The 13,770-nt window shown below is 49.2% G+C and overlaps 1 protein-coding gene across 7 annotated transcripts in view; it reads left to right on the plus strand.

The window, feature by feature from the left end:
* anks1b (ankyrin repeat and sterile alpha motif domain containing 1B) overlaps positions 1-13,770 on the plus strand; it is a 148,039-nt gene that overhangs the window by 87,686 nt on the left and 46,583 nt on the right. For all 7 annotated transcript variants that reach the window (XM_053861571.1, XM_053861561.1, XM_053861562.1 and 4 more), the window contains 3 exons: positions 3,035-3,221; positions 9,942-10,555; positions 12,273-12,395. In XM_053861571.1, the coding sequence (XP_053717546.1) occupies positions 3,035-3,221; positions 9,942-10,555; positions 12,273-12,395 (924 nt within the window). The remainder of the gene's footprint in view (positions 1-3,034; positions 3,222-9,941; positions 10,556-12,272; positions 12,396-13,770) is intronic.

Genomic DNA, 13,770 nt, shown 5'->3' on the forward strand with positions numbered 1-13,770 from the left:
GTATATAGTGATGGTGAGGTCACTGTTAGTGAATGGGGTTCAACGTACCTGACTTTGAGACCAAACCAGCAGCTGACTATAGAAGTGGTGATACAAGTACAGTAGGATGGTCGGGCTTTAGCTAGGGGGGCGTCCTGAGGACACAGTGAACTGCAAAAAATGACCCGTTTCTCTCAGCAGGACACCCTAAATGTCCCATCATGAGAGCCTGTATAACGCCCTACTGTTCATGTCATCACACTGGTCTCCATGAAAAGAGTGGTTCCGCCCGGTTATTTCGCCAAACATGATCAAAATTCAATTCTCGACCCTTTTACAGCTGTAGCCTGTCCGCCATATTTGTTCACCGGCGTAATCTGGTGGTTCAGGCAAGGCACCACACTGGCTGCATGGAAGCGCTGTGATTGGTGGGATGTCTGACGCTGAAGACAAGACGAAAGAGAAAATCGTTTACAAAATAAATAAGAGCAAAATAGCTGAACAGTAATCAAAATTCACATAGTTCTATGTATTACATCAAGAGGCAGAACCTTCATATATATTTAGTTTGAATAAATGAATGTTTAAATGTGTGAAAGTTTAGAAAACAGATGCACAGCTGATGCAGCTGTTGCATAAATATATGAAGGAAGATGAACAAAACTCTAGACATTTATATTATCTTATCATATTCATTTCTGTTAACCATTATTTGACTGAGATATTTATTTTTATATGTTATTTTTGCACAAGTAGATGTTAACAGCTTGCTTTTTTTCAAGCAAGTTGTAAGGTCAGTCGTTGACATGACGTGTCTGGAGGGCTGAGGACGTGGCTTTGGACGCCCTGTTTCAAAATTCTAGCTAAAAGCCTGAGGATGATCCAACTGCTATCGTCTGTTCTCCTTGAACCCCAATGAGCTCTGGAAGAGTCCTCCTGAAGTGCTCGACTGCAAGCCTCTTTCAGATGACTTTGACCAGACTGGAGCAGTTCACTGTTGGGGAACTTTATTTCAGCTGCAGATTCCTCCATGATGGATCCATATTTCTCCCCTTTATTCTTAGGTATTTATTTATTTCATTTTCTTACTTAATTTACTAATGAAAATGGAGAGATATTGTACATCAATCTAAAACACATTGAGTGACTTCTGATGATGTTTTCCACAATGCAGTTTGCCATGGTGTTGAGAGCGCTTGTATCGGTTGGTGGGTAAACAGTGGCGGCTCTGTGCAGCAGCACCTCCACACGCTGCCAGACACATTAGCAGCATTTAGCTGCGTGTTTTCACCCAGGGGCGTTGTGCCAGAGAGTGTCGCGGTTGTCTGCAGTTCAGCAGACATGGACGACCTGCCGGTGCTAATGTGGGCTCTCGCCGTGTTGAGGATCATTAATCCACATCAGATCAGCCATCACGTGTTCATTAGCTGCTCTGCCATTTGCATTGTTCACGCCCAGCTCCCGCGTCTGCTCCCAGGTGTTTGTGAGGGAGCCTTCCAACACTGGACACTAATGAGCTGACTTACAAGGTAGTAAGTGCAGAAACAATGTCTTCAAAGGTGCAAGAGGTCACAGGGAAACAGCTGTGATAATACACTCCAAGAAGATTTCAGTAAAAAAAAACTGCTGGACGGTGTGCACCAGCCTGTGCAAACATCACTCTGTCAATTGGCTTGTTAGACCAGGCCTGGCTCCCCTTTCCCCAGTTTCATGTGGCTCTTCACCAAATGAGCCGCCGAACGGGCTGCGATTTGTGCGATTTCTGACATGACTCAGGTCCACGTTTGACTTTGTCCTTCCCTCAACTAAAGGTCTGGCATGTGTTTCACCTGTGATTCACTGTTGATGGTGGTGAGGTCTGTTGAATTCAGTGGAGTGAAGAGGAGAGGCTCCAGTCTGCAGCGTGGCTCACACACACACACACACACACACACACAGACCGGGGCCACGTTATTGGTGGCAGGAGCCACGTCCAAACATAGAGGAGTCAAGTCAATGGCGCCCACATTTCTATCTACGCCGCGTGATATTTCCAGGAGGATCAGGGTCAAATGGAGGAGTTTGAAAAAGACATGCACCAGAGACGTACGCCGGACATGAGGGTCGAGCAGCCATGGGAGGAGCTGCTGGACTATCAATGGAGCCTTCAGGTTCAGCTTCTTGTTTGATATGGTGATTTATATTGAGCCAGTGGTGCTGAAGAGAAGAGGAGTGAAGAGGAGTCAATAGAAGGACAACAGAACTGAATGAGAAGGAGGCAGGAGGAAGAGTGGCGTTGCAGAGAGAACAGGACTATCATTCTGGGATCAAAGGTGACGAAGAGTGCAGCAGGGTAGAGACGATTGACGTCAGAACAGCAGCAACAGTGAAGAGAAGCTTCACTGGAGGAGACCTGCCATCATGTACGTGTCAAGAGTCAGAGGTTGCTATTGGGCATGACGAGACACGAGTCTATCAGAAGGACATGTGGAGAACTTTGGAGACGAAGTTGAGGAGAGACACAGTTGGAGAAAGAAATAAATCCCAAATCCTGGGGAGCTAACCTGGGTTTGTTCAAGTAAAACAAGGCAAGTAACATGAATATCAAAGTGGTTTTCTTCCATTTGGTGCATTGTTTTGGGCACCTGCTCTTCAGTAGTGTTTCAGTCCAAACTGGTTCATGTGAGTAACAAGCTTGAGTCAGGTGGAGTGAAAGCTGAGCAGCGTTGCGAGTGTGATGCAGAGACGCTGATGTGGCGGTCGGTTTAAATGTGTTTTGACATGTGACGGACACACACGTGCTCTCACCGGGAGATTTGGCGACTTGAACTGTGGAGAAGATGAACAGCTGATTGTGTTGAGCGTGTCGACGGAGCAAATTCCTGTCCACACTCCCATTCAAACTCAGCCCCGCTCCGTCACACACAATTATCTACACTTCTTCCTCTTTCTGAGTGTGAAATTTCAAATTTGAATTCTTCACTGGGCCTCTGTCAAGAAGATCCTTTCGCCTGTCACGAGCTAAATCTCTGTTAATGTTGGAAAAATTCAGCTCGTTTCTTGTGTTGTTCTCCAGCCGAAACAAAGGACCTCCTTGTCCTCCTCCCTGGACGTCCAGAGGCCGGTCAACCACAGCTGCGAGCCCAGTGAGGTGAGCTCGTCGCTGGGCTACGCTAGCTTCGGCACCAGCCCCCCAGCCAGCCCCCCTCTGAGCCCCAACCAAGAGGACTCTGCCGGCTCCAACGACGACTGCCAGCTCACTGGTAAGACTGTGGGAGAGGGCGTGTGATGTTACACTCAGATACAGATGTCTTCATCTTGCTGATCCATTACGTGTGGAAAGGAATGCCCAAATACTGAATGTCAAGGTACTGGTGCCCACATACACACCAGTGCCAGCCATGTCAGTCGCTGCGATCACCATCCTCCAAAAACCATCTGTCTTCATCTCATTTTCTGAATCGCTGGTGTGTTTTTGTGAGTCCTTTCCTGGCATCTACTTGTGCTGCAATTGCAGTGGCGAAAGCCCTTGTTGTCATGGCAGTGGCGGCCATAGTGACCGACGAGGGCCGGCGAGGTTCTCAGCCGCACATCGCTCACCTGTGCTCGTGTCCAGTGGGAGCTGGCAGGCATCAGCTCCTGTAGTACCTGCTGTGTTGTCACTAGCAAGTTGGCTTTTTATTTTGTTAACAAGTTCTCCGACGTGACTGTTGTCAATGTGTGAAAGCTAATTAAGCTAACATGGTGTGATGGGACGCACTGTTGCACCTGTGAAGGAAAAAAAAACACAATTATTGCGTCTTATCTCACTGGTCTCAGTCAGAATGTGTAGTTTACATCTGTGTAGAGCAGGAGGGTTCCAGGTTTGAATCTGGCAGATCAGAGGTTGAAGTTTCTTCCCACAATCCTAAAGGATGCTGAGGTCAGTGTGGTGAGGCGTTGAAATCCAAACACACACATCACTAGAGTCTCTGACGCTGCTGAGAGGGAGCATCTGCACAGCCCGGCTCTCAGCAGCGTCAGGGAACATGTGGAGTCCGTGTCGTGCACACACGAGAACGTAGTTAGCCCGACAGAAACACGCTGGCCGTGACAGATTAAACATCCATGACACCCACGACGTGGCGTCTCAAGTCTCTCCCTGGTGATCGCGCTCATTGTGCTTCCGCTTTACCCGTCCAAATCTCTTCTGCTTTTATATTCCTCTGCCACTGCCATCCTGTCTCATATTCTGTCAACTTATTAGCCTCATCAGGTCCATTGTGTGGTTACCATGGCAACACATAGCTTCCAGAAAGAGAAGCAGAATGATAGAAAGCAGGCGTACACATGTATGTGGGATGAGAAAGCGAGGATTCAAAAGATGCCAATGAAAGAGAGAGTGGGTGCCAGAGAGCGGGGGTGGGCTGTTTGGGGTGCACCGAAATCAAATAATGAATGTGAAATCGCAGGGTGCTTGGTTGAAGACGGAGGGTGAGAGAGTGCGGCACCAAAAAAGGCATTTCCTTCCTCCAGCCTTCCTGCACGGCACCAGGCTCCCGTCCGCTGATGCAGCGAGTCTTCAGCCCTGCAGCGCAGTGTGAGGGTGTCAGCCACCCGCGTGGGCCGGTGGACAATAAAGAGGCTCCTATTTATAACGCCTGCCGCTGCAGCTGATGCTCAGATCTGCGCTTTACGTAAATCTGGACATCACTCTGGACAGAAATTCCCTGATGTGCTTGCGGTGCAGCGCTGCAAGGGCAAGTCTTTCATGTGCGTTTGATAAGCACCGCAGCATCGCAGCACGCTGGCTTGCAGCTCCACCTGCACCGTATCAGGTTCCACTTCCATCGCTGTTCATCTGCGGCGCCTGCTGGTGGACGACTGCTCATTTATTAGGATAAGCTGTGTGCAATGAATGAGCAAAGATCCTCCAATCCATCACTCGTGCATCTCAACTGTCAACCCTCTCGTTTTTGACCGGGACAGAAGTGCGAGTCACATCAGCGCATTAGGCTCCAGACTGGCTGAGTCAGCTCTCTCTCTTATGACACACCAAAAAAACACATTATAAAGTCAGTAAAAATGGCCTTTTTTCTCACAAATACACCTTGTTTTTTTGGTAATGTTAATGATATATCTTCAAGATGCCATATACTTGTATGGAGAAACATTTGCAGAATCACAAGATTACTTTTCTTACTTTGAGTTTTAACTTCTCATTTTAAGAAATGTTGAAGAATTGAAGCCAAAGTTTGTGTCATCCATCGGCAGATGTTTGGCTCCTGCGTGGAAACACTGCTCTTGTGAATGCTTTGGACAGATTCTCAACAAATTGTTCATGTAGCAGGAAGTCCATCCTGTTGCCAAATCAAACTTCACTGCTGGAAGGGTAAAATGTAGCTCAGCCAACTGGTACCAGCCTCCTGTTGGCTCAGAGTCCAGAAACATTCTGTGCCCACCGCATGTGGTCAGCTGACTGGAACGTCCGAATAATCAAAGTATTAATCAGTGGAGTTTTTTCCAAGATGGCTCGGGATTGTCATCTTCACTGTGTTCAGACCTTCATTCCTCAGGATCGCTGGGATGAGCTGGAGTGCAACAGTCCCACCTCAGTGAACACAGCGCTGGAAACAAATCTTTTGAATTTGTGAATGTTTATCACGCAGAGCAAAAGCTACAGGTGGCTCAATGAAGGATTGGTGTGACACCATGTTTTTAAGCCAGTTGGTCTGAATTCAGAAGCATTTGAGGTCACCAACGTGACTTTCACAATGGCACTGAATGTGTGATTTCACTGAAGTCCATGAGTCTCTCAACTTCCTGCAGTGTGGTAGCTCCGCCCACCCCGCTCTAACTACAGAGACCTTGGTTCCGTGTGTGAGTGGCTTCATTCGTCCCTTGCTGGCAGGCGAAACTTTCGCTCTGCACATCTGTGTCTTGAGGAATTCCAAAGACCTGCGTGATTCTGAGGACCAATGTTCGGAGGATCCAAGTCTGAGCTCAGCAGGAAGCTTGATCTTTCTGAGCCGAGCCAGGCTCATGATCGCTCTTCATTTTTCCATTGAGGCATCCACAAGTGTCTTGGGATGGCGTTTAGCCCATGAACGCTGCTGCCAGCAGTGTCTCTGTCTCTAATTAAAACCAGTGATTGATCCTAGTCGTGGGCCAGAGGCCGCCATTTTGGTTAGCGCTCGCAGGAACTGGCATCCGGTTCCAGGAAATCATGCTGGGTCTTCTGTCTCAGGCTTGACGGACAGCTCCTATATTACAGTGTAGTTTTTAATAAAGTGGACCCGTTTCCACGAGACCAAACACCGATATTGAGTTCATCTCAGCTGCCTGTTCATTAGACGCCGCAGAAGCTCTTGTCAAGCTAAAATGCTCCTCAGTTTGAAGATCAGAGCAGTCGTCTCTGACGACAGATGGAAAACACAGATTTGAATGGTCTTTCAACATGAAAACAAAGAAGCAGCAGCTCAGGTGAAAATGAAACCAACTCCAACTCATGGCTCACGGGCCGCGTCACGCCCACTACGACCATCGTTTTCATGTCTGAAATATGTTTATTACATGATAGTCTTCTTTAATTCCGGTTCTTCGGATCAAATCCTGACCCCTCATGGTGTCTCACCCTCACCATCATGCCCAGACATCGTTCCTCAGCTGGCTACAGTGTGTCTGCTTCCTTCACACCGTGGCCCTTGAGATGATCCAGTTTTGGAGAAAATGCCGTTCTTCTTGGAACATTGATCGACTGTGACAGTGGAGTGCTGGGATGAAGTTGTGGGGCACTAAAGCAAGTGCAGCTTCATAATCGGCGACATCCATGTGGCTAGTTGACTTCACTGGTGAGAATATTGTGAGGCACTAACAAAGTGGAAGAGCTAAGTCTGAGAGCTGATAGATGGACTTACTTCACCGTCTTGAGCTGGCAGCAGCAGCAGCAGGATACAGGCAATATTGTACTGTCTTGTACCCTTCGTTGGCCAGTCCAACTAACAAGCCCTTTCAGACAAGTCAAACGCTAGTGTAGAGTTTTAGTTCAAGCTTCAGCAGGTTGCTCGAAAGTACTATGCCAAGATGCTTTTTGACCTTTGAGGATGTCAATATGGCGACTTGCATGACTCAAAATGCGACATGCGACTTTGATGCTACAACGTCAGCTGTGAGAAGCATAGAAGAATATATCTGAACATTTTTGTGACGACACTCTCTTTAGTCCCTTTGCCAAGTCTCTTAAAATACATCCCAGATTTCTCATTCAAAAGGTGGTCACAGCTCAGGTATTTCATTGCTCTCTGGTACACCTATTGAGCTCGCGTTCATTCAAACGGTTGGGATCCACTTTCTCCTTTGACACTCTGGTTTCCTCCCACAGTCCTATGACTGTATTCAAATAGGAAATGTGACTCCAGGTGTCAGTTCCTGACAGCTGACCTGAGCTTCTTCAATTACAAATCTGAAGTCATGTTTGCTGGTGTGTGCGATACTAGCTGGGTGGTTTAAGGTAAGGATGTGATTCGTACACGGTACTGCCCATCCTCTCTGCTCCCGTCAAGTCACTTTTGTATGCCATGTGCTTGTGTGGAGTCAGTGGATGTTGCAGTTGAATGAATGCAGGCAGAGTGAGTGACAAGTTTGATGCCTAGTTCAGGAGGTGTAGACCTGTCGCTCACTTCTGGATCACGAGGTAAGACGAACACTCGGGCTCACGATGCTGCTGCTGCTGCTGCTGCTGCTGCTGCTGCTGCTGCTGCTGCTGCTGCTGCTGCTGCTGCTGCTGCTGCTGCGTGGGGAACGGAACCGATTTTAAAGCTCTGGTGCTCATTGATATTCTCCTCCGATTTCCTCTAATCCTTCTCATCTTTTCTTCTCCCTTCAAGAGGTTTCTCTGTCCTGACTATCACTGATGATTATATTGTTGTTTGTCAGCAGAACACTTCTGCCTGCTTTCAAGTTTGACGCGGAACCTGAAGCTGGGCAGGATAATAGCGCCGAGGCTCTTTGTTGTCATGGCGACCGTCGGCTCACCTGTTGCTGTACTCTGTCAGAGCGTTACAGACAAGTGGAAGAGCACCGGCTGTTCTAGAAATGATGGTGGATACTGGGGGTCTGGACGTCAGATCTGTTTGTGAGTCCACCGTCCAGGATCACCCACGGTGGAGACCCGTGTCTCAGAAGCTTAGCTTGGGCTGAACCCACGGTCCGGTTCAGAGCAGGCTTCGGGGGAGGCTGTGGGCGAACAGGACAGACAGGAACTCGAGTGTCGGTTGCAAGTCCGACACGACGTGTTGGGCAGTGATGGACTTGAAGCTATGAAGACATTTTCTTCCCTTCTTCTGGAGTTAAATGTCGGGGATTAGTCACAGCTAACAAGCTTTCAGCCTCTGTGGGAAACATAAGCAACTTTAGTCGTTGCACTTGTGGATGAGTCATGTTTTCAGCCCTCATTACCTGCAGGCAGTTAATGGTGCTTGATAAAAAACAGCCCGCGGCAGCGCTAGGTAAGCAACATCCACATCCAGGCGGAGGACCCTATACATCTCTTCTTAGTGAGGGCTTTTAAATGTGTGCCTCTGCTAATGCCTCCACTGCATCCAGGGCTCTTCTCAGAGCAGTTCACGCCGCTCTCAGTCAGTCCTCAATCAGTGCGTCCAAGGCACTTACCATCAGCAGCTTATTCACACGAGTTGGAACCAGTTGGACTGTGGAGGCCCGTTTAAACTCACGTCGCTCACGACCTTTTCAAACCATGTTCCCATGGTCTCTGATCGCATGCTTCCATGTGTTCTTTACATTGGTGTTGGCTGTTCACCAATATATCCATTTAATGTAGCTCTGGCACAACAGAGGAAACGGAGGCAGCGTTGTAGGAGGCGCTGGTCGCTGAGGCCCTGAAATATCTGGCCACTGGAGGACGGAGAGTTGCCACCATTGTTCTGTCTTCTTCCTCTCTCACTAGAGCGAGGTATCGGGGGGCAACACTGCCCCCCATGGTCTCCACTGGTACTGCTCCGTTTGGTCCGTATCTGTCAGCTTGGTATGGAGGACGGAACAGGGTCTGCAGTGATTCACATGGTCAGAGCTTCAGCAGTATGGGGCCTCCATACTTGGGGTTGCCATGTTGTTTCGTCAGCATGGAGTGAAGCATTTCTGTGTCGAGCAGGACTCCGCATTTCAAGGTAGATTATTAAGAAAGTCTGTGACAGATGCACAATATGCACTGACTGTTGTCCGTATGATGTCTCCCCAAAACTCAGACATGTCTTCTCTGCCATCCTGGGAGAAGCATTCCTTCAATTCACTGATACATTGTCTTCTCACCAGCTCGTGTTGGACCAAGAGGGAGTGCCTTGTAGGGGCCACGTCTATGCTATAGTTGGACATCCAGTGGGGGAGGGGGGCACCCTGGTTTAGACTGGTAGAAGGTCTCTACGCTGTGTCGCTGAGAAGTTGAGGAGCTGAAAGTTCATGGGAGGAGCTTGTTGACCTGGGTTGGCTTTCCTGTCAGACCTTCTGTGCCAATGTTCTTTGGCACGCTCAAGTGTATAAATCTACACCATCGTTGGTCACTGAAAGAATAGTAGTGACGCCCACCATCTGAAGGCCGTGGCAGTCGTGGGTGAATAGTGTCTCATTCACACCATTGTTTTGAAAATCATGCATCCCTGCAGCTTTCAGGAGGTTGTAAAGGCTCAGTCCAGACTCGGCGTCTCGCTGATTCCCGAGTGGCCCAGCAGCTGTGTCCCAAATGAGCACGAGTCTTCGCGTCACAAGAGCCCACCAGAGCGTTCACACCCGTCCGCCTCGCTTGACTGCACCCAGATGTGGCAGAGCCAGATGTGTATCGTCTGAAGACGGTCAGCAGTGTGGACCGATGACCTCACGGTGCACATTGGTGTCCAGACAGAAGTGCTGTTAGACTCAAGTCATGCGTTTCCTCTCTGAGAAGCGGGGGTGCTGCTGACTTCCTGTGATCTTTGCATGTGTTGTTTCGGCAGACGACGGGCCGTACCAGCGAGATCCACCCGCACTCCGCTCCTCCTCCACCTCCAGTAGTCTTCAGGAGGAGCGCAGGAAGAGCCACATCCCTGAGGAGTTTGTCGGCCTGCTGCATGGATCCTCCCCCGCATGTGAAACACCAGACACCCCGTACCAAATCTACTGCGCCAAACCCCGCAAGTATGCTTCTGCATGTGTCCAGAGCAGCCGCCGCCAGACCCCGGACCTGCGTGTCGTGATTGAAGGAGGACCAACTCGGGTCAGCTCCAGCTTGGAGACAAGATCGTCCAAGGACTCTGACAAGCCCCAAGTTGTCTACAGAACTGTACTGCAAACCCGGGTGAACCAGGACCAGGCGGCGTCCACACACAGCGAGGTGGTGGTTCTACAGAGTGGGTGGCCAACCGTCGGCGGCTCGCCACTCTCCTCTTCCGGTTACAACGGAGAGCTTTGTGAAGGTCAACCAGGCAACGCCAAGGACGGCACCAGCTTCGAGGACAGGGCTTGTACTCTGGGGAGGATGAGGTCGATGCCCCGCAGTGTTCTGGACCTGCAGCTTTCCAAGTCGCTCTCCAAGTCCGACTCTAACCTGGTGGCCGTGTCGCCCATTCAGGTACGTGTCTGCTTCAGGATTGTCACTAAGCACACGCAGTGTCACTGTATCTTTAAGGTTAGCTTCACGCTAACTGTCCTCTTCCTCCTCCACAGACTCACTGTGCGTTAGACACATAGTGTCGTTCACTTTGCCGTTTTTAATCGAGTCCTCTTTTACCTGCCTCAGGGTTTAGGATTTAAGCTCCACTTGCTGTACTTGACTCTTGGTCTCTGGTCATGAGATCGGCATGCTGTGTCTGTGAGCTGGTGCACAAGAAAGTCTTTAGTTGAGGTCAGCTCTACCTATTTGTGGCTCTTGTGGCAGCATTGGAGACCTGCCGCGTCGGTGCAGGTCCCAAACCTGTGCTCTTACCGAACGTGTCCTTCCTGCTGGGGGATGATGACGTCACATCTGACATTTATGGGTTTTTTTTTAATGTTTTCATCAGCCAGAGAAAATTGAAATGAAGGATTTGTTGGCTCTTTCCGCCACATGCCAAACATTTATTTCCACAAAATACCATGTTTGTCTTCGGATCGTTTGCAAAGTTTATGTCCGTTCTTCTCCACAGTCTGTGAAACAACACGTCGTGATTGGCTGTACGGAGCATTGTTTTTATTTGATATTGCCCAAAAATGAGAATAGACTCTGTAGTTGACAATTACACACCTCCATTTCTATTCAGTGGTGCCAATACTTCGTACCTGTCAGCCAATCATGACATTTGGTTCAGTCAACCTGGCAGTGGGATCACAGTGCTTTGTTCCGCAGACCGCTGAGAAGAATGGACATATACTGTGCAAAACAATACGATGACAAACGTACCGTAATCGTGTTTTGTGGATATAAATGTTACGCATGTGGAATGAAGTGCCATTTAAATTTTCTCTGGCTCATTGAAACTAAAAAAAAACATTGTGTCTGCTGGATGTGACGTCATCGTCCTGCGGCAGGTAGGACACATTCGGTAAGCAGACAGGTTTGGTACCTGCAGTGGAGCTGCCGTCTGGTCACCTGACTGTATAGTGCAGGAGCTAAAGCCGCGACTGGGGCTCGATGGGTGCTCGCTCCATCGGAAGCAACGGTGGCGTGTTTGTTTTCCCACCAGCAAGCTTCCGTGTTTCGTTTGGGTCCAAACTCTCCACTCACTTCATCCTCTCGGGGCTGTAAAAGGAGAAGATGTGAAGAGAATGTTAACACTAATTTAACACACTCCAGAGTTTGGCAGTGGTGCTCAGAATAGTCTTTCACTCACTGCCTCCTCCTCCTCCTCCTGTCTTCAGCATCCTCTCTAGTCGCACCTCATGCTTCACCTCATCCATGAATCTGATTGGTTCTTCCCTGCCTGGTTCCTTCCTCATCCAATGACTCCTGAGAATAAACGTCCTCAGTGTACGATCACAGTTGTCTGTATGACTGTAGGCCGGTGTATCTGGTCCTCCCAGGAGGTGGTCATGAGAGAAACCTGTGTGAAGAAGCTTTAAAGCTTTAATGCAGCCTTTCAGTTCACCTTCTGCATTTACAGCAAATACCTTTGTTGCATTTTTAAAGGTCTGAGTCTGTTGTGCTGACTGACGGAGATTAGAAGCAAAAGGGAGCCAGTCTCGGCTGCGCTGATCCGTGCAGCGCAGCACTCTGGGCTCAGACCCCCCTCCACTGCAGTGTGAAGAAGCTTTGTGGCGGATGGTGCTTTGATGATCCCTGAAACATCTGATGGGCTTTGTCTTCACTTCAGGAGGAACACAGTTGGGGCTCTGGATCTCGAGGCCAGGGTCCCAGCAGTCCAAGCCCAGGTGAAGGTGCGAGTCCGGGTGGAAGACTGGAGAGAACCCCGTCCTTCACAGCAGAGTGGGAAGAGGTACAGTCCCACGACACAACGCAACTTTTTGGTTTCACTAAGAGCCGGAGTGAACGAGATCCTGGTTCGAGACACAAACTCTGCGCATAACTCAGAAGTCGAAACTGAAAACATGAAATATTTTTACAGGGGAAAGTAATGTTCAGCTGTTTTCAGTTCAGGGAGGTGACTGATGTTGGAAAAGATGTGTCGGCGTTTCATCTCCTCAAATAGTCCGTCTTCATTAGCAGTCTCTTGAGAGAAGTGAGAACCTGCCGTGTGAAGTCTGGACAGGATTTCAGTTCTGATCTGACTGAGCTGTTGTTTCTGGCATTTGACCCTCAGTGTTCTGTGTCCTGTGTTCTTGCTTAAATCCTTCGTGAGGTGTTTTTTAGTCTTGCAGCTCAGTTGGGTTGCTGCTTCTCAGACAGCAGGTCCTGTTCCTGACTCCTCAGAGCTGAGAAACATCTCTTTACTCGGCTGATTGTGCTGCGTTCGGGGCGACTCGGGAAGACAAGTCATGTCCGTATAAGACTCCATCTTGTAGCTCGCCGTGACGTCCTGCACTTTGTGCTCCTCCCTCACTCGTGCATGCTGGTCTGTGATGCGCTATATAAAAATCAGACACTTGCATTTAACCAAGTGTCCGTCAGCTGAGAGGTGGAAGTGACTCTCTTGGGTCATGGATGGCACCAGCAGGTGAACATGACTATGGTGTTGTCTCCCGTCATGAGAGCCAGGAGCACGGCAGGTGTGACTCTGGAGATGCTCAGCGCTCCAAAACACCACTGTAGAGTCTCCGCCAGCCACTGTCGACTGCCCCTGGGTGACCAGAACTCCGAGAAGAGGTGGCTTCTATTATTAAAGGAGGGTCGTTTTGTGTTTACACCCCTGGCATCGCTCCATTCAAGGGTGTCCCCACACAAGTGGTCCTCCACTGTCTCACTGCGTGATGAAGATCCCCCCTCTGCTTCCTCAGTGGTGTCCACAGAGACCAGCGTGCTGCGTCGCTCGAGTGGACCACGCCTTCATTAGTCCAGACCTTCATCAAAGCGTGGGTCCACATTTGCATATCCTTGTTCATTAGCTCCTCAAATGTATTGCAGAACCTGCTGATGGAGACTAATTACCATATGGAACCAATCTTAACCAATTAAGGTGACCTTTTCTGTTTAATTGCAAGCTACTGCAGGATGAGAGGGATTACCTCAGGGAACAGGAGAAACTCACGGGCATGTGCTGCTTCCAGCAGTGAGGGAAGCCCTGGACTGCTGCAAGATAGCTTCCATGCTAAGCTAAAAACATTCATGAAATGGCTCTCTGGGCGGTTTCACTCTGCATGCTCTGTCTCAAGACAAAGCGCGTGCTCAAAAGTCCCAGACCTGAACACAAGCAA

Source organism: Synchiropus splendidus, chromosome 4 (genome assembly GCF_027744825.2).
Source record: "Synchiropus splendidus isolate RoL2022-P1 chromosome 4, RoL_Sspl_1.0, whole genome shotgun sequence".
NCBI classification, from domain to species: domain Eukaryota; kingdom Metazoa; phylum Chordata; class Actinopteri; order Syngnathiformes; family Callionymidae; genus Synchiropus; species Synchiropus splendidus.